Source organism: Rattus norvegicus, chromosome 13 (genome assembly GCF_036323735.1).
Source record: "Rattus norvegicus strain BN/NHsdMcwi chromosome 13, GRCr8, whole genome shotgun sequence".
Lineage (NCBI taxonomy): Eukaryota > Metazoa > Chordata > Mammalia > Rodentia > Muridae > Rattus > Rattus norvegicus.
The window spans coordinates 33699847-33720107 of NC_086031.1; the positions used below are offsets into that span (position 1 = coordinate 33699847).

The 20261-nt window shown below is 49.3% G+C and overlaps 1 protein-coding gene across 6 annotated transcripts in view; it reads left to right on the forward strand.

The window, feature by feature from the left end:
• The window catches only part of Sctr (secretin receptor), a 63488-nt gene that overhangs the window by 19285 nt on the left and 23942 nt on the right, over positions 1 to 20261 (forward strand). For 5 of the 6 annotated variants that reach the window (XM_039091119.2, XM_039091116.2, XM_039091115.2 and 2 more), the window contains 5 exons: positions 5577 to 5684; positions 10391 to 10494; positions 13938 to 14035; positions 15095 to 15227; positions 17045 to 17198. In XM_039091119.2, coding sequence (XP_038947047.1) covers positions 5577 to 5684; positions 10391 to 10494; positions 13938 to 14035; positions 15095 to 15227; positions 17045 to 17198 — 597 coding nt within the window. The remainder of the gene's footprint in view (positions 1 to 5576; positions 5685 to 10390; positions 10495 to 13937; positions 14036 to 15094; positions 15228 to 17044; positions 17199 to 20261) is intronic. The other variant, XM_039091120.2, reaches the window with a different exon arrangement.

Genomic DNA, 20261 nt, shown 5'->3' on the forward strand with positions numbered 1-20261 from the left:
TTCCTACAGTCCACCCTTCCCTTCTTCGTCAGGGTTGCTTGAACTCCACCTGATGTTTGGCTGTGGGTCTCTCCATCTGTTTCCATCAGTTACTGGTGACAGTTGGGCTAGACACCAGTCTATGAGTATAGCAGAGTACCATGAGGAATCATTTCATGACCTTTGTTTCCCCTGAGTAGTGCTTGATTCTATCGTAGGTCTCTGCGCTATCTAGACTCTGGGTCTGGATCTCCCGGCAACATCAGGGATGGGCTCGTGGGTCTCAAGTTGGACAGTCATTGGTTGGCCACTCCCACAATTTCTAAGCCACCTTTACCCCAGCACATCTTGTATGTTGAAAGTTTTATGACTGGGTTGGTGTCCCCAATTCCTCCACTGGAAGTCTTGCCTGTTACAGGTGGTGTCCGGTTCAGGCTCCATGTCTCCCATTGCTAGGGGTCTTAGCTAGGGTCACCCTCACAGATTCCTGGCAGTTTCCACTGTCCTAGGTTTCTAGCTCATCCCAGACATGCCTACCCCCGCTTTCCATTCCAGTTGTCTCTCCCAGTACCATCTCTCGCCATCCTCCCCCAATCTGGTCCCTCCCATTGCCTTGGCATTTCTTGAAAACACCTCAGACTTTGCTCTGCATGGGTGGTAGCTAAGGGATCACTACCCGTAGCCACAGGGTCCTTCTGTGCCTGGCCGGGGAAGAGCTCTCTGCTGGGCTGTCCGTGCTCTGGTCTCTGTAGCCATTCTCCACAGAGCCATTTTTCACACCAGTCGTATGGCTTTTGAGGGGCCTTGTGCTTTTTCCTCTTCTTCCCTCCCTCCCTTCTTTCTTTACCCCTCCCTCCCTCCCTCCCTTCCTCCCTTCCTTCCTTCCTTGCTGTCTTTCTTTCTTTCTTGACATCGTCTCATGTAGCTCAGGTTGGCCTCAAATTGCGAGGTAGTCAGAGATGACATTGACCTTCTGACCGCCCCCTCCTTCTCCTCTTCCTCCTCCTCTTCTTCCTCCTCCTCTTCCTCTCCCTTCTCCTCCTCCTTCTCTTCCTCCTCTTCCTCTCCCTCCTCCTCCTCCTCTCCCTCCTCCTCCTCCTCTTCCTGATGGCTCAGATTTCAGGTGTGTGCCACCTTGCCTGCTCCTGTGATGCTAGAGCTGGACTCAGGGCTCCCTACATGCTAGGCCAGCACTGCCCCCAACAAAGCTGTAGCCCCAGCACCCTGTTTGCCCCCCCCCATCTTCTAAAGACAAAGTAAATTCTCTAAAAACCACATAACCAGTAAAATAAAAATTGTTCAAACAAGTGCCACGGAAAAGGCCAAGCCTCCATGTGAGCCGTTTCCTCGCCTGCCAGGAATTCACAGGTCTGCTCTCTGCCATCTTTGCTCAGAGGATGGAGATGAACTGGGCAAATAAGTGCTTCTGTGGGTAATGCTCTGAAATGCAGGGTTTAGGGCCAGTTTTCCTGATGTGAGGGCAGCCTGGAGGGTGACCCTTCACTGAGGAGACAGGAAGGCTGTACAGGACCCCAGCTTGGTCATCCTCCTGCGTTTGTCTCTTGCTCCACCTTGGACTCCTCTGTTCTTCCTCCACACATGGGCCATTGACACCCTGTGACACCTGGGCTGTTGCAATATGCAGTTCCAGAATGTCTGCTTCTCAGAGCTCAGGCCTGGCAGTAGTTCCACCCTGGCCCAGGGCCTGGCTGACATGAGGAGTGTGGCACTGAGCCAGCTGGCAAGGGTGCCTACCTACCCCAGTCACCTTTACCAGGCCCCAGTTAGCTCTGGGTTGGCTGTTCTGTGGACCCTGCCCAACGTGACCCCCAGAAGATTCTCAGACATTCTGACACCTCATTCTGTCTGGCCAGGCAGGCAAGGTCACCTATCATCTGGACTGGAGTCTTTGGCTAGTGCCCTGGTGACTTGGCCAGCTCCAGGCAGCTCTGAGTCTCACTTCTCAGGTGGCTAATAGTCTCTGGAAGTGGCCATCTTCCCTCAGTACTGGAGAAAGTGCATGGAGATACCTGCTTAAGGAAGGGGGAACACTGTGGGCTGGAGAGATGGCTCAGTAGTTAAGGGCACTGACTGTTCTTCCAGAGGTCCTGAGTTCAATTCCTGACAACCACATGGTGGCTCACAACCATCTGTAATGAGATCTGATGCCCTCTTCTGGTGTGTCTAAAGACAGCTATGTATATTCATATATAATACATGAATAAATCTAAAAATAAATAAATCTATAAATAAATAAGGAAGGAAGGAAGGAAGGGAGGGAGGAAGGAAGGAAGGAAGGAAGGAAGGAAGGAAGGAAGGAAGGGGGAACTCCAAATGCCAGAAACAGAAAGCAGTCCGGAAGGAAAGGACTCTTCTAGGACCAAGTCATACCTGTTACATTAATTACTTTTCTCATCGCTGTGACAAGATCAGCGTAAGAAAGGACGGTGCTGGTTTGGGCTCAGAGTTTGAGGGTACAGTCCATCAAGGCAGGCACAGCATCAGGAGTCAGCTGCTCACACGGCATCCACAGCCAGCAGAGAAGAGATGGACGTTTGTGCTGAGATCACTCTGTCCCTTTTTCTCCAGCCCATGGAACAGCTCCCACTCCAGGTAGCTCTTTCCACCCTAGTTAACCCAGATGTGCATGGAAGTTTATCTCCTCAGTGATTCTACATCCCATCAAACTGACAGTGGGACATTAACTGTTGCACCCAGGGACACCTGGGAAGACCCTTCCCAGCCCTGAAGAGGACACCCGTGGGTGCCTGGAGAAAGTCTGACCTCCGGGATCATGGGACAGACAAGCACTCTGTAGCTGCTCCAAGACAGAGAAGCACAGGGCTTCCTGCCCCAGGCTCCCTGTAACATCCGGAGTGAAGATTCAGAAGCATTCAAGTGCTGCTCATGTCCTGGGTTCCTCAAGGGACCAGCATCTGTCTAATCCTTCATTCTGCAGATGCTTTTGCTGGCCCCTGGAACCACATCTATATTGGATGGTGCTGACATAAACAATCTAAGAGGGGAGGAATTTGTTTTTCTCACAGTTTCCAAGAGTTCAGTCTATTGTCCTCAGCCCTACTGACTTTAGGCCTGTGGTGAGGCAGAATGTCATGGTGGTAAGAACATGTTCAGAAGGATGCTGTTTGCTTCATGGTGGACAGGAGGCAGTGCATAAGAAAGAGCTTGAAAGTTGTGCAAACCATTCATAGACACTCTCCCTTCAACAAGCCCCTCTCAAAAACTTTCCTTAACCTCCTATAACTGTGCCACCACTTAGGGACCAACTGATTAGTACACGAACCAGTAGGGGACATTTCTATTTGTATCACAACAACCCAGTCTGGGATGTGGCTCAGTTGATAACCTAATATGCATAAATCCCTGGGTTCCATCCCTAGCCATTCATAAATGATTATTGTGATGATTAACTTTAATTGTTAACTTGACTCAACCTAAAATCACCTGCGAAGAGAATCTCAGTAAAGGAGGGTCTACACTGATTGGCTTGTGGGTGTGTCTGTTGGGGATTGTCCTGAGTTAATAGATGTGGGAAGAGCCAGCTCACTGTGGGTAGCACCATCCCCTAGGCAGAGGTCCCAAGCTGTATAAAAGTGGAAAAAATGAGTTGAGAACAAACAAGAAAGGAAACACACATGCAATCATTCATCTGCCTGCCCTTGATGTGGACATAGTGTAACTAAGTGCTTCAAGTTCCTGCCACTGTGATTTAACCTAGAAATATAAAACAATAAATCATTCTTCCTCTCTCTGTCGGTTAGAATATTATATCATAGCAACAGAAGTGACCTAAGTGAGCCAATCTGTATCCTCAGGACTCAGGAGGTGGAGGTAGGTGGATCAGAAGTTCAAGGCCTGTCTGAGATACATAGAGAGTTCAAGGCTGTTCTGGGATACATGAAGCCAGGAGACAGAGAAACAGTAGGAGGCCATGTTGAAGCATCAGTCCAAACAAGCAAGGTCCAAACAAACGTAGCATCTGTATCCCTTCTCAGTACAGTCTCCATGGTAACCAGACCCACCACAGAAGCTCTGCCCTTTACTTCCCATCAGAAGCGATGGGAAGTATGTCCAATACACAACTCTTTGGGCTTTGGCCTACAGTTTTCTAATTCAACCTTTGGGAGGTGTATTTTATAAACTCCCCAGAGATGCTTTGAGAATTCACCCAGCCTTCCCTTCTTCCCTGAGCTGAGTGTCCAGAATGCCCCAGTTCTCAGCACACAGAGACAGAGGCAGTCATTGACCTAACTTCCAAAGAGAACACTATTGTCCACCAGGCAGAAGGGTCCCCAAGAGCAGAAGCCTATCTGATGGTCTTCAGCTGAAGCCCTGGGCCTCCTGTGGGCCTGGCACACTGAGGATACTCATTATGAACCCAGGAAACCAGTGGATGGACCAATGCTGGCATCCTTGGTGTTCACACCCGTTCCCCTGGTGTACAGATGTTTTGATATCCTTGTGGCTTCTCAGTTCCATGTCTTTATCGGGGCCCTCTGCTCTTGATGCCAGTCTCTGATTTGGTGTTTGTGGGAGGAAGCCAAGGCATCTGACTCAGCCCGCACTTTCAATGAAGCAGAAGCCATGAAATAGAGTGAGATGGGGTGGCTTACTGAGTTGACACGGCCAGGAAACATAGAGGCAGGATGTGTCTGCCTAGCTTACTATCTGGTGCCAGTCCATAGTCCCCAACCAATGTCCCAAGGCATTGGTTGATTCTGGGCAGGTTCAGGGCCATTGTGAAGAGGCAAGGAGGTGTGTGTGTGTGTGTGTGTGTGTGTGTGTGTGTGTGTGTGTGTGTGTGTGAGAGAGAGAGAGAGAGAGAGAGAGAGAGAGAGAGAGAGAGAACAAGGAGTGGGCCTGGTCAGGATGAATTGGGTTAGTAGAGGGTACAGAGGTCTGGTAGGGTGAGAAGGTGAGTCAGCTGTGGTGTGTTTTGCCCTGTCAGTGGCACCAGGCACCTAGTGGGCCTGGCAAAGTTTAGAGGTAGCTGAAGCAGGGGGCCAGGTCAGGCTATGACCCAAGATAAAGATGGTGGGAGTGGCCTTGGGAAGCCCCTTACTTAGATGGCATTGTTTTCTTTCCTTGAGACAGGGTTTTGTGTAGCCCAGGCTGGCCTCGAACCTACTATGTAGCTGAGGATGACTTTGAACTTCTGATCCTCCTGCCTCCTCCTTACTGGGACTATAGGCATGTGCTACTACGGCCAGCTTCTGTGGTACTGGGGAGCAAACCCAGGGCTCTTAAGTTTGCCAGGCAAGGGCTCATCCAACTAAGTATTCACTCCTTAGCCCTGGTGTTAGGAGCTGAATATGTCCCCCGTAGACTTACATGTTAATCACTTGCCTCTCGGTGGTGGTGCTATTGGGAAAGATTTTGGGAACTGTGGGGGTGAGGCAAGAGCTGGAAAAATATCTCGGAGGCAGAACAGTATGTGTGAGACCCTGCTTTCCATCCAGGTCCCAGTCCTGGAAAGGTAGAGTTCAAGGTGTCAGTGTATAATGGGAACTGGGGTTAAAGGGTGGTGGGTGACCTTGGTCCATGCTCCATTCCAGTCAGTCCAATCTTGTCTGCAGGCTGTGAGGGGCTTTGGGACAACATGAGCTGCTGGCCCTCCTCTGCACCAGCACGGACAGTGGAAGTGCAGTGTCCGAAGTTCCTCCTGATGCTCTCAAACAAAAATGGTAAACCATTCAGAAGGAAGCACCCCGACCAAAGGCTGTAACGGTTCTCAGATGAGGACGTGGGTGCCAGGAAGCTCTGAGGAGGAGCGGTGTGGAAAATGATAGGGGGAATCTTGGGAGACGGGAATTCTTGCACGGGTGTGTGAGAGTGCAGGGTCCCAAGGGAAGAAGCAGGAGACAAAGGCTTTAGGGAAGTATGAGAAGGCTGGCAGTGTGTTGGCTCAGCTTGTTAAAGGTGCTTACCGCTAAGTCTTTTGATCTGAGCTTGATCCCCACCATCTGTGGAAGATGTACAACTCCTACAAGTTGTTCTCTCACCACCATACTGGGTGTCCAAGCAAAAAAGGGTAATTAAAAAAGGAGGGAGAGGGGGCTGGGGATTTAGCTCAGTGGTAGAGCGCTTACCTTGGAAGCGCAAGGCCCTGGGTTCGGTCCCCAGCTCCGAAAAAAAGAACCAAAAAAAAAAAAAAAAGGAGGGAGAGAAAGAGGAAGGTGAAGAAAAAGAAGAGGAGGGGGAGGAAGAGGAGGAAGAGGAAGAAGGGGAAAGGAGGAGGAAGGGGAAGAGGAAGGGGAAGAGGAGGAGGGGGAAGAGGGGGAAAAGGAGAAGGAAGGGGGAGAGGGGGAAGAGGAGAAAGAGGGGGAGGAAGGGGAGAAGGGGAGAAGGGGAGGGGAGAGGGGAAGGGAAGGAGGAAGATAAGGGAAAGGAGGAGGAGGGAAAGGAGAAGATGGGAAGAGGAAGGGGAAAGGAGGAGGAAGAGGAATTGGCATTGGCTAAGATGTACCTTTTAACCCCAGTTTAGGAACCTTCTCCCTTCCAATATTTCTGTCCCCTTAGCAACCAGCCACCTTGCTTGAGATACACTGTGCCTGTGTCTAGAATACTTTTGTGCCCATTATTCTGGCCCTCGCTGGTAACCAGAAGCGTCCCTGGGTGCCCTGGTTCCTGGAGGGATGCCTTACCTGAGTACATCTGCATTTTGGGCCACTCTGCCGTGCCCCAGTTCACATGGCTGCTGGGGAGCCAACCTTGGGCACGTCCGTTTGCATAGCGAGCTCTGTATGCACCAGGCCTCTCCCCTGCCCCGGACATGAATTTAAAACATTTCCCTTTGTTCCTTCTCCTCTCCTGTCCCCTCCCATATATTCCTTGTGAACCTTCACCTGCCCACCATAGTCCCCTTCCCTTCCTGTGCTCACACCTTCAATTCTACTAAGGGTATGTCCCCCTGGCAGGACCCCTCCATGGCAGGTCCTTGGGTCTGTGAAGCTCAGGACTCAGCCATTCATGCAGCCATGGTTGGCCTGGAGCAATGTGCTGACCTAACACCCAGGTACCACCCATGGCTGCCCAGCTTCCTAATAGGATGCATGCCTGTTCTTCTCTGCCATGCATTCCCTCAAAAAAACCTTAGAGCCCCACCCCTACCCCCTGCAGCCTGACTAGGAAGAACCAGTTCCTGTGGACACAAAAGTGACCAAATGCTGGCCTGGTCACATTTCTCCATGGTTAACTTTCTGAACTCCCACCTACCTCTGAATTGTTGGTGATGCACAGCCAAGTCCCCCACTTACGTTTTCTGCTGCTGCAGCTTCCTCTACCTGCCACAAGGTGTCACTGTGGGGACACGGGCTTACCCTGAGGCCCTGCCTTCTGGGAGCTGGCCTGGCTCCAGCGCTGGTGGGAGGATCCTCAGCTCACTGGGTCATACCTAGCCTGGGGTGTTGGCTGGCCAAAGAGTGTGGGTCAGAGGGTCAGGACCTGTCTGGGCCTGCTAGTCACCAAGAACTTTTCTCTCGCATAGTTGCATAGTATCTGATTAGACTTTTGCCTTTTGCCTCTCCAGAAGCCTCCCCATAGTATGTCCCCAATCCCAGGGAGAAGTGTTCATGGACACCAGCCAGTGTTCAGGACAACTTCCTTTTGACAGGGGCAGATACATTCTAGAGTTAATTCCTAAGTAGCTTTTCCCCACAGCAGTCTCCACACTGGCCCAGACAGGCATCTGCCTGTGACTAGAAAAACTGCAGGCTGCTTTCTCCCCAGATAGTTCTCATTTGGGGCCTAGAATGTTCCTTCAAGGACACATTCCTTTGATTCTTTAAACAGCACTGGTATTTCCAATGTCCCTTAGTAGGCCTTGATACCTCGCCTGTAAACCTGGCCTCTTCTAAGGCTGAGGCAGGAAGATTCCCAAGTCTAAGGTGTTTCGGAGCAACTTAGAGACTCTGTCTCATAATGGAAATTAAAGGAGGGGCTGGGAGACAGCACTGCTGGTAAAAGTGCTTACTGCAAACATGAGGGTCTGAGTTTGATCCCCACCACCCAGGTGACAGCTGGGCAGGGGTGCCTGTCTGTAACCCCAGTGCTGGGGAGGCAGACATGTACGATCTGGAGTTTGCTGACCAGTTAGGTTAGCAAGCTACATGAGCTCCAGGTTCAGTAAGAGCCTAAAAAAAATAAATAAATAAAAGTACAAATAAAAACAAAATGAGGTGAAGAGTTGTCAAGGAAGATACTTTATATCAACATCTGGCCTCCCTGCACAGATACACACACACACACACACACACACACACACACACACACACCATATATATATACATATATATATATACACACACAAACACACATATATACAAACACACACATACACACATATATACACACATGCACACATGCATACATATAAACATACATAACTATATACATACACACACATATATATACACATACACCAACATACATACAAACACATACACAAACACAAACACATAGACACATACATATACACACATACACACACATGAGTATGTATACATATACACACATAGTTTAAAAAGGTTAGAGATATAGTTTAGTGAAAGAGCTCCTGGCCAGAATGTCTCAGGCCCTAGGTTCAACCCCCAACTTCTCTCTCTCCCTACACACACACACACACACACACACACACACACACACACACACACAGACCCCACAAGTTTCTGGGTGGGATCAGGTGCTGGTTCAGCCTTTTAGGTAGGATCCCAGGGACTTGAGAGTCAAATGAAAATTTAGACAGGTTCTTCACTGAATTATGCAAGCAAGCACACACAGGCATGCACACACAGGCATGCACACACAGGTGTGCACACACAGGCATGCAAGTGTAAGCTTCCGGGCTCTTCTGAAGGGATCTCTATCCCTGTTAGGAGTGAATCGCAGAGGAAGGGATTGGAGTTGAGGCTACAGAGAAAGCCCATTCTTTTGTTGCAGCATTCTAGCCTTGTCAAAGTTTCAGGAACCACCTGAGTCACAGTCAGATATCTTGGGAATGCTACTGGGTCCCTGAGGACCCTACACAGGCAGGCAGCTGTGCTGTGCTGGACCCATAGAGAGCCACCACTTCCACCTGTCCTGACGGCCTTTGGTTCTGGAGCTCTGTGTTTCCATTCAGTCAGCCCACATTTGATCCTCCTCCTTTCCTGCTCCACAACCGCCCTCCCTGACTTCATTCCAAAACTCTTGAATGCTAAGACTCTATACCCTGGAGGGAGCAGGGAACCTCAGGTCTGGAAACTTTTGGGAGCAAAAATGAGGCAAATTCCCAACAGGTAGGTGCTAGCATGTGTGCCTGGAATGCAGTGGTCCTGGCGAGATTCCCAGAGCCATATATGCAAACATACACAAGCACACACATGCATGCCCACAGTGGGAACCCTCCCCACTTAGCATATCTCACGCAGTGGGAAACTCAACCCTGTTCTCTAGAAGAGTTCATGTCTGTCAGTCTCCTTCCTTACTCTGTCTATGTAGCAAGTCAGTGTTGATGTCCAAGGACTCTGGACTACACTCTCGGTTCCAGAAATCCATTGCCCATGTGGTCCAAGGAGTCAGCCTGCAACGTTGTGGCTAAAGGAATAATAACTCACCTCCTTCCACAAGGAACGGCTGGCTACCTGACAGGCTTTACCTCAGTGGCCTCTGCTGGTTTCCATCTGGAGAGTTAAGCAGGACACTGTGGCAAAAGCACAAAAACCTGAGTCTGGTAGCCAGGCTGGGCATAAAATGCACTTGCAATGAAAACACGAGGGAGGCAGAGGCAGGTGCGGCCCTGAGACTCACCAACCAGTTGGCTCAGTAGTTGACAAGTTCCAAGCCAGTAAGAGCCTAACTCTGTCTCCAAAGGTCAAGGTGGAAGGAATGAGACCCAAAGTTGACCTTTGACCTATATACACACAGGCACACACACAGACAGCGAGAGAGAGCGAGACAGACAGACAGACAGACAGACAGACACAGAAAGACAGGAGAGAGGGGAAGGGAGAAGAGAGAGAGGGAGACAGAGAGACATACAGACATATAGACAGATAAAGATACAGAAAGATAGGAGAGAGTGAGGAGAGAGACAGACATACAGACAGGGACACAGAAAGACAGGAGGGAGGGGAAGGAAGAAGAGAGAGGGAGACAGAGAGACCTATCATGTGGGGGCCGGGGTGGGGGGACAGAACCCGGGCAGGGGTAAGAAAGGGCATTCACACCTGACGTGAAGAGTCCTGCAGGTCCGACCCTTCTCCTCCATTTACTGGGCTGTGGTTTGGACATGTTATATGGCCACCGCATGCCTCAATTTGCCCACCTGTAGAATGGTGTCAGTACTTCTGTGTTGCCAGAGGTTTCCTGGAATGACCCCACTATTCATCCGCTGTGCCCTTGTCACCCTCAGGGTCTCTGTTCCGGAACTGCACACAAGATGGATGGTCAGAAACCTTCCCCAGGCCTGACCTGGCCTGTGGGGTCAACATAAACAACTCCTTTAATGAGAGACGGGTAAGCCTGTTTTATGGCAGCTCTGTGCCCTCGAGAGGAATGAATGGAGGGCAAACTCCCAGAAAGGGCAGGGATGCCAGAGAGGATCTGAGTGACAGTGTCACAAGCATGTGCCGTCATAGCTAGTTCACAGGGAGTGGAGCACAGCACCCAAGCAAGGCTTTGTGCGCTCTGTACAAGCAGCACTCAGTGGAGTCACGTCCTGGCCAACTTAGTTCTTTCTATTAAAAACCCTCCTCCTTTCACTGGCTCGTGATGATAATATGTCTTGCCTGGCTTCCTTTCCTTTCCTTTCCTTTCCTTTCCTTTCCTTCCCTTCCCTTCCCTTCCCTTCCCTTCCCTTCCCTTCCCTTCCCTTCCCTTCCCTTCCCTTCCCTCCTTTTTTTGTGTATTAGACGATGTCAGTAGTAGACATAGATGGACAGAAAGACCAGGCACGGGTGCCCTTACGCGTCTACAATGCTGAGGGCACCTACTTAGAGCAAAGATCAACACACCTTGGCCTTGGGCCATGATCAGCCTCCCCCAGCTTTTGCAAATGAGGTTTTGTTGGGACAAAGCCAAGTCCATTAGCACCCTGAGGCTGCTCCTGTGTGACAGAGACAGAGCTGAGTAGCTGGAAGAGGCTAAGTGGCATTTTGAGCCTAAACTATTTACTGTCTGTCTCTTAAGAAAAAAAAAAATGCGGGGTTGGGGATTTAGCTCAGTGGTAGAGCGCTTGCCTAGCAAGCACAAGGCCCTGGGTTCGGTCCCCAGCTCCGAAAAAAAGAAAAGAAAAGGAAAAAAAATGCTTGCTGTCAGCTGAGGAGAGGGGACAGTAAACAGGTGGCACTGTCAGGGCCTGAGGCAGAGACAGTTCGACCCAGGCCAGGGGTGTTCCTGGACTCTGAGTCCTCTAGAGGCAATGGAAGACTGTGGCTGTTAAAAGCTGAGGGGACAAGGGTCATATGGGAACTCCTGGGAGTCACAGTCAGGCTGAGGACAGACATCACGGACATGAAGTCAGGGCTGAAGGTCACTTGGTACTGAATAGGACAAATTATTCTGCCAGGACACTGCACACAGTCACCCCGTGCCCTCTCAGGCTCCCACGAGCCAGTGTAGGCATCTCTAGAACAGACTGCCCCCCCGCCCCCCGCCAAGTGGTGCGGGCCTCGCTTTATCAAGTTTCGAATTAAAGGTAAGAGCACAGTCTGGTGGTTCGGGGCATGAACTCAGGAGTTGGGAGTGCACACAACAGGACTTGTGAAATTCCAAATCTTTCCTTTTTTACTTTTTTTTCTTTATTTTTAGATAGTGTCTCATGCTGCCCAGGCCGACCTTAGCCTCTCTAAATAGCTCAGAATGACCTAGAACTCCTGTTCCCGGGCTCCTCTTTCAAAGTGCTGGGATTACCCATGCTACACCGTGCCTCGTGTGTGTGGTGCTGAGATTAGAACTCAACCTGCCAGGCAAGCATTACGTCAGCTCTTTCTCACCTTAGGAAGTGGACACTCTGGCACTACTGAACCAACCATTCCCTGTTTTCCCCTTCCCAGTCCCTGAAACTGCTCCCAGTCACAACCAGTCCATGTTTTCTTACTGGATTTTTAGAATTAACTCCTACAGTGTCTGGCTGCAGCCCCGTTGGTAGAGTGTGCTTGGCTAACATGTAGGAAGCCCTGGCCTTCGTCCCCGGTACTGTGAAAGCTGGGCAGGGTGGCACAAATAAAAGGATTGGTTTTCACGGCCATCATCAGGTACACATCAAACTATGTGAGACCCTGTCCTGAAGTGGAAAGGGGGGGTCAGAAAATTATATTCTTATTATCAATCAATTAATGTATTAATTGTATATTATTATATATTACATATATAATTGATACAGAACTAATATATTCATTAATATATTATATATTATAATTGACATAGAATTAATATATTATACTATAATATGATAAATAATAATCATGGTTTTAACGTTCATTTCCTTGACCTACCTTAAGACTGTTGTAAAATTCATTGTTCTGAGTCGGAATGCAGGTGTTAATCGGTGTTTTCGGTCAGTATTTCTTTCTACTGCAATATTTCTGCATCAAACAGTGTGAGGCGGCTGGAGAACGAGTAATGTCTGTGTGGTTACATTCACAGTAGGGTAGGGCACAGGCGGGGGCGGGGCTGTTGTTCCTGTGCGTCTGGCCTGGGCCGTACAGTGATGCCGTTCTTGTCATTGTCATTTAAAAGGATTTATTTTATGCCAGGGAGCGAGATGTTGGCGCACACCTTTAATCCCAGCACCCAGGAGGCAGAAGCAGGCGGATCTAAGTTCAAGGCCAGCCTGGTTTACAGTTTAAATTCCAGGGCAGCCAGGACTCAGACCCTGACTCAGAAAACCAACAGAAATGATTGTATCTTTATTTATGTGTCTTATATGTGCATGCGTGAAGGTGCCCTTGGAGGTCAGATGAATGTGTCTGGTCCCCAGGAGTTGGAATTTGTTACGGGTCACCGTGAACTGCCTAGCACAGGTACTAGAACCAAACTCAGTCTTTCCTCAAGAGGCACAGCACCCTTGAGCCATGTCCCAGGCCCCTGAGGGTCTTCTCTAAGGACACCAACAAAGCGCCATTTTAGTTGAACTAAATGGTGAATGGTGTGGAGAGAGGGAAGATGCAGGCAGTGAGCGCTGAGAGGGTGAGTGGGGGCAGCGGGTAAAATAACTATTAAAAACCCTCTGTAGACACGGGGCGGACTCCATCTAGAAGACACATTTATTTCAGATGGTTCTAGAAAGAAAGAAAAAGACTCAAACTTGAATACAGAAGTTATCTACTTTGAGTCCTACTTTAAGACATTCCTGCTGGGACCCATAGCACACCTTTGATGCCTGCGCTTAGAAGGTGTAGAGGCAGGAGGATTAGAAGTTCGGGGTCATCTTCAGTTATGTTATGGGTTCAAGGCCAGCCTGGAATATATGAGACCCTGTGTCTGAAAGACAAAAAGGGAGGGGTGGGGGCTGGCGGGGTGGTTAAGTTGAAAGAGTGCTTGCCTAGCATACATGGAGCCCTGGGGTTGATTCCTAGTACCTGTAGACCAGGCATGGTGGTCCACGCCTGTAATCTAAGCACTTGAGAAGTGGAGGCAGGGGGATCTGGAGTTCAAGGCCATCCACATAGGAAGCTTGAGGCCAGACTGATAGACGTAAAACCCTTTCTCAGCAAAACTGGTTTCCAGCATTCGGCATTGTGGTACGACTTCCACCAAAGGTAGCAAGCAGCATGCTTCTGCAAGTATTCAAGTAAAGCCTTGCGCTCAGAGCGCTGGTAAAGGGACCTGCCAACAGTCATTGGGACAGTAGTGGAGGTTGATGGGACCAGCTCTGCCGCAAGCCGGTGCCCTGGGATGCAGGAAAGCCAGCTACAGCGAGGCGGGCAGGTAGGGCTGACCTGTGCCTCTCTCTGCAGCATGCGTACCTGCTGAAACTCAAGGTCATGTACACTGTAGGCTACAGTTCCTCCTTGGCCATGCTCCTGGTCGCCCTCAGCATCCTGTGCTCTTTCCGGTGAGAACATCCTGCCCACTCTCCAGTCGCCCTGGCCCTCAGGGACACAGTCCTCAAATCTCTCCCTAATACCCAGGATGGAAAGAGGGAGGTCTGGGTGGGCTGCCCGGCCATCTTGTTAAGCTCAGGATAGCTATAAATCTGGCTCAACATGAAATTGGAAACTTAAAACATGTTTTATTTTGTAACTCACAAAGGGAGTAAATTTTGTAGATGACCGTGTGCTATTGCAACATCATGCAAAGATGTATGTGAACATACGAATGCATGCCTTCAAATCCAGAAGGCGGTGGTGGGACACCCCTGGATTTAATGTGTATTCCAAGACAATTCTTTGTTCAGTGCAGTTCAGAGAAACTAAAAGGTTGGACACCCTCTATGCAAAGCTCTCTTGTGGCGCTAGGGGTGGGGCTCGGTTAGCACAGTACCCACTGAGCAAGCACAGAGCCATGGGTTCAATCCCCTGCATTGCACAAACCGGTCATGGTGGCACATGCCTGTTGCCACTCCGGGTGGAGATGGAAGGACGAGAAGTCCATGGTCATCTTTGGAGGCCAGACTAGGCTGCATACAATCTGATCTCAAAATCAAATGGTGGCATGGAGGACCAGTAACAAACTTCCAGTCCCTAGAGCACAGGAGAAAATTGGGCAGCTAGAGGTGGTGGTTGGCCAGGGCAGAAGACATGTTACTGTTACCAAACGAATGATCATGTGACTCCACTCTGTTCCGAATCATGGCATCATCATGTAGCAGCCCCTGCTATCCTAGAACTCGAGATGATCCCTCTGCCTCCACCACCCAGGAGCTAGGATTGCAGGCAGGGACCACTAGGCCTGGCTGTCCTCTCTGTAACTTCTGCACAGGGTGTGCCGGGCACCTAGGGACCTATGCCCTCACTCGGGTTCTCTTAACAAAGACAGATGGGACCTGAGGGCCCGCGGTGGGGCTTTCGTTTCTCCATGCAAAGGGAGGGGGCGGGGGCGGGTGTGCCTGTGCGAGCACCCACGGCTCCTTCCGTGATCTCGTGATCTCGCAGCCCCACGTTCTCTCCGACAGGAGGCTGCACTGCACTCGCAACTACATCCACATGCACCTGTTCGTGTCCTTCATCCTGCGCGCCCTGTCCAACTTCATCAAGGACGCCGTACTCTTCTCCTCGGACGACGTCACCTACTGTGATGCCCATAAGGTAACATGACTAAATGTCCTAGGCTGACCTAGGAGAGGACCAAGCCCTGTAGCATACCGTCCTCCTTGCAAGCACCATTAAGATTACACAGATGCGGGGTTGGGGATTTAGCTCAGTGGTAGAGCGCTAAAGCGCAAGCGCAAGGCCCTGGGTTCGGTCCCCAGCTCCGAGAAAAAGAAAAAAAAAAGGAAAAAAAAAAAAGAAAAAAAAAAAGATTACACAGATGCTCCAAGTAACGGGCGGTGCTTGGCAGGAAGTGGAAGTTCCAGGGGGTACCGTAACGCAGCCATGGAGGCGTGATGCAAGCCGTGTGTTAGAATCGCTGGGGGCTGCTTTTAGTTCTGAGTGTCCGGAGTGCACCAGCCGTTCTGGGAACTAGACCTATCGTGAGACTTCTTTTATCTGGACTTTGCCAACTGCCAGCTACAGACAAATGGCAAAGTCTAGGTGAAGTTGCCTGGTTATTGGAGAGCAAAAAGGGCAGGTTTGCACCTGACTGTCTGCATACACACGTCTTCAGAAGAACGTCGTTCTGCCAAGTGTGACCTGTTTTCTCTGTCCCAGTGTCCAGATGCCTCCTAAGTGTTGCCCTCTCTGTGTGTCACCTGGGGTCCCTAACTGCCCACGTGAGTGAACTGATGAGAGCTCCTTAGTGCTCCATGTCCCCGTGGTGTCATAGGGCACAATGCTTCTCTTTGGTCTGTTCTGCCCTGGTGCGAGCCTTGCATCTCAGGCTTGCAATATGGGTGCTGCGACTCTAGGCTTCACATCCATTCCAGGCACGGAAGAAGGCTGCAGATTAAAGGGGTGTTGTTGTTGTTGTTGTTGTTGTTGTTGTTGTTGTTGTTGTTTTTTCATTTTGAGAGACTTTGCTTTTTTTATTTCTCTCTCAGAAAGTGTACACACACACATACACACACAAATACATACATACACATACTTATATACATACACAAACTCACACACATACATACACTCAAACATATGCATACATATATAAACACACTCACATATACAAACACACACTAACATACAGTCACACACACACACACACACACATGCTCCCACTCACAGAAGAGGAAAGGCAGTTTTGCTAACTTTGTCTAGGCCCTCCTTTCTCTCCCTAGGCTATAGTGTTCTCTGTGGAAAAATAAAGGTGTTGGTTAGTAATAGATGGTTTTCCATGAAGAAGCACAAATGTCTTCCTCACCAAGGCTCAGGACCAGTTCAATTGGAATCCACTTCCTGAGTCCGGCAGCTCCTAGGCCATCTTGACTAACCCCACTGGGTCTGGCCTCCTGACCAAGAACGGCTTCAGGAGAACACTTGAGTGTGTTCACAGCTGTGTGTACACACGCACGCACACACACACACACACACACACACACACACACACACACACACACACACGGTCGAGCTTAGATGCCCTTCCTCAGACTCTGCCTCACTTTTTTTCAGACAGGATCTATTACTGACCTGGAACTGTCCCCTACCCAAATATGTTAGGTTGGCCAGTAGGTGGCCCCCCGCCAGGATCTGCCTGTCTCCACCTTCCCAGTGCTTGGATGGCAAGCATGCACTACCATACCTGGCTTTTTAAAATGTAGGCTCTGGGAATCAAACTCAGGTCCTCATGCTCACCCAGCAAACACTTTACCCACTGAGCTCTCTCCACAGTCCTGTGGAGGCCACCATATACCCCAAGGTTCACTCTAAGCTACCTCCTACCTCCTTCCGTGTAGTGTTGTTTCCTTTGAGGGAGCAGTTACCCGAGGCTTACAGTCACCAAGTCCAGGCTCACGTGCTATCTCTTCCAGGTGGGCTGCAAGCTGGTCATGATCTTCTTCCAGTACTGCATCATGGCCAACTACGCATGGCTGCTGGTGGAGGGCCTCTACCTTCACACACTCCTTGCCATCTCCTTCTTCTCAGAAAGGAAGTACCTGCAGGCCTTTGTGCTCCTCGGATGGGGTAGGTCCGTCCACGGTGTTATACGTGTGTGCTATGCAGGGAAGGAGGGTTTCCTGTCGCAGCTCCATGTAGCTACACATCAGTCCATCCACCATGTATCCATCCACCAACCCACTCATCCTCTCAACCAACCAACCATCTAACCAACCAACCAACCAACCAACCAACCATCCAACCAACCAACCAACCAACCAACCAACCAACCAACCAACCATCCAACCAACCAACCAACCAAACAATCAACCAACCAACCAACCAACCTACCAACCAACCGACCAACCGACCAACCAATTGACCAATCAACCAACCAACCGACCAACCAGGGATTTAGTGTCGAGTCCCAGATCCACACTTAACTAACGGGTTATCTTTGGCAAGTTGCTGGATGGTTAACCCTCTAACCTCAGCTTCCCTGTCTCTCAAGTGTAGTAAGAGCTGTAATTTAGCTTCAGCTGAATGGTGGGCACCCTGAGCTGTTTCTAGTTTTATTCTGCCCTGCACTCACCTTATGTTCTACACATAATCTGTTCTTGAGTCCTCTTCATGGGGATCCTTGCAAGTCTGGAATCGAGAGAGAGCAGACAGACAGACTTCCAGGGTGAAGGAAGCAAACTGGTTCACATAACTGTCGAGCACGGAGACCACCAACTTCACACCAAGTTGAACTCAGGTTTTTAATGTCTTCCTTCTGCCTTTGTATTGCTGTTTGTAACAACACTTTCTTCATTCCTAGGGTTTACCATGTCACTAGCACAAGGGAATCTGGGATATCTCTGTCTCATGACGAGACTCCAATAAGACAAAGTCAAGGAACCTCTGATCTCTGACACATATATTTATACACACATACACACACACACACACACACACACACACACATACACAGATACATATATACATACACTCACACACATACATGCACAGATACACACACATACTCACACACATATGCACACATATACACTTATATAAATAACACATACCACATACATATACACACACTCCCACACATGCACATGAACACACATAGACACATGCTTACATACACACATTCATACAGATATATGCATATGCACATACCACACACATATATACACACACATACATACATACATTCACACACAAATACACTCACACACATAGACACACTCATACACATATATACACATGCATACACCATACACACATATACACATTCACACACACACATACACACATACACATACACACACATACATATGTACAAACACACATGACAGATCATGTCCCACCGGTCCCTGCACTGCTCTGCAGTTTGTCTGACTGAGCCACATGAATCTCATACCCATGGCTGAGGCAACCACAGGGGTTCAAGAGAACACAATACACCGATGACCGTAAGCCACTCAAACAAATTACCTGGTGTCCAAAGGAAGTTAAGGATTCAGTTTCTAGGAAAGAGAAAATGATAGCAAGCCAGTCATGCAACCCCCCCACCCCCTGCCACAGCGTCTTACTCCTCTCCTTCCTGGCCTAGGAAAATAACTTTTATTGCTTGAGTGCTTCATGGGCTCAGTTCTTTACATTGGTCATTTAATCAATTCATCAACCCCCAGAAGAGACTTCAGCTCAAAGATGGGACACACGTGTCAATTCACACTCTAAACAAGGGTGGACTCAGGATTATTTGCCTGAAACAAACATCCACCTACCCACTCAGTCACTTATGTGTCCAAATACTCACCTGTCTGCCTATCCATCCACCCACCCACCCACTTACAAACACAACATATCCACCCGCTCATGTGTATATACATATAACCATATACCTATGCCCATAACCACTCATGCATCCATGCTCCTCTCCATACATCTATCTAGCCATCACTTACTAATCCCAAACCTATCCATCTATCCGTTCATCCTTCCCTCCATCCATCCATCCACCCAGCTACCTACCTATTCATTGTTCTTTTGACTTATCCTATGTGTAGGTAACCTCAAGGTTCTAGGTAGAATAGGGTTCTGGGAGTGACTTACAGTTTCCCTTGGTTTCTTCCTGATACCTTTAACTAATTAAGCAGTGTCCCTGCAAGTAAAGCCCTCCTCGGATGTGTCTGCTTGTCTGAATCCCTACAGACTAGAATCTTGTCTCTTCGTCAGACCGGAAGGGAGGCTGTCCCTCCTCCGCCTCCAGATCGCCAGTCTAGGTGGCATGTGGCCCTGGACCAGCAGCGGCTCACAGGGCTGTACAGATGGATGTCTGTGTGGACAGGCATTCCTACAGGGGACAGGGATTTGGCTGTCCCTAAGCTCCCGATTTAGAACGCAGCTCACAGAGCTCCAGAGCCCTAATCTGTCAGGATCCGAGAAATGGATACCGGAACCCTAATTGATTCGACATCAAGCAAGCCATGCTGGGAACTGAACTGTGTCCTCTAACCGAGCAGCCAGTCCTGTTCACCACTCGGTCATCTCTCCAGCTCCTGTCCCTTCCTTGTGTACTTCATTAATAAGTGTCTCTCCTAGGGATGTCACTCCGAGTCTTCTGCTAGTCTAAATCTCCACACGCTAGGACCTTGTCTCTCCATTAGACCAGAAGGGAGGAGACCAATCAGACTTCTACTAATTCTTCCAAACCCTCTGAAAACCCCTTCAGTCTTATTTGCCAAAGCATTAAATAAGTGAACAAGAAACCTCTAAGTTCTTAAGTATTTTGTGTGTATGTGCAGTGTGTAGTGTGTGCATGTTCGCACATACATGTAGAAGTCGAAGGTCTATGTCAAGTGTCTTCTACTATAACTGTCCATTAATCTTTTGAGATGGTTTCTCCCTGGAGTCAGGGGACAGGGAAGTCCAGGGATGCCCCCACATTGGCCTCCCCTCTCTCCCAGGGCTGACACCTATTACCAGGCACAACTATTTTTTAAAGGTAATTTATATTTATTTATTGTGTATGAGTGTGTGCTGTCATGTATGTATGTGCACCCATGTGTAAACCTGGTATCAGTGTGTGCTGTCATGTATGTATGTGCACCCATGTGTAAACCTTGTACCATGGAGGCCATAATTAGACATCAGGTC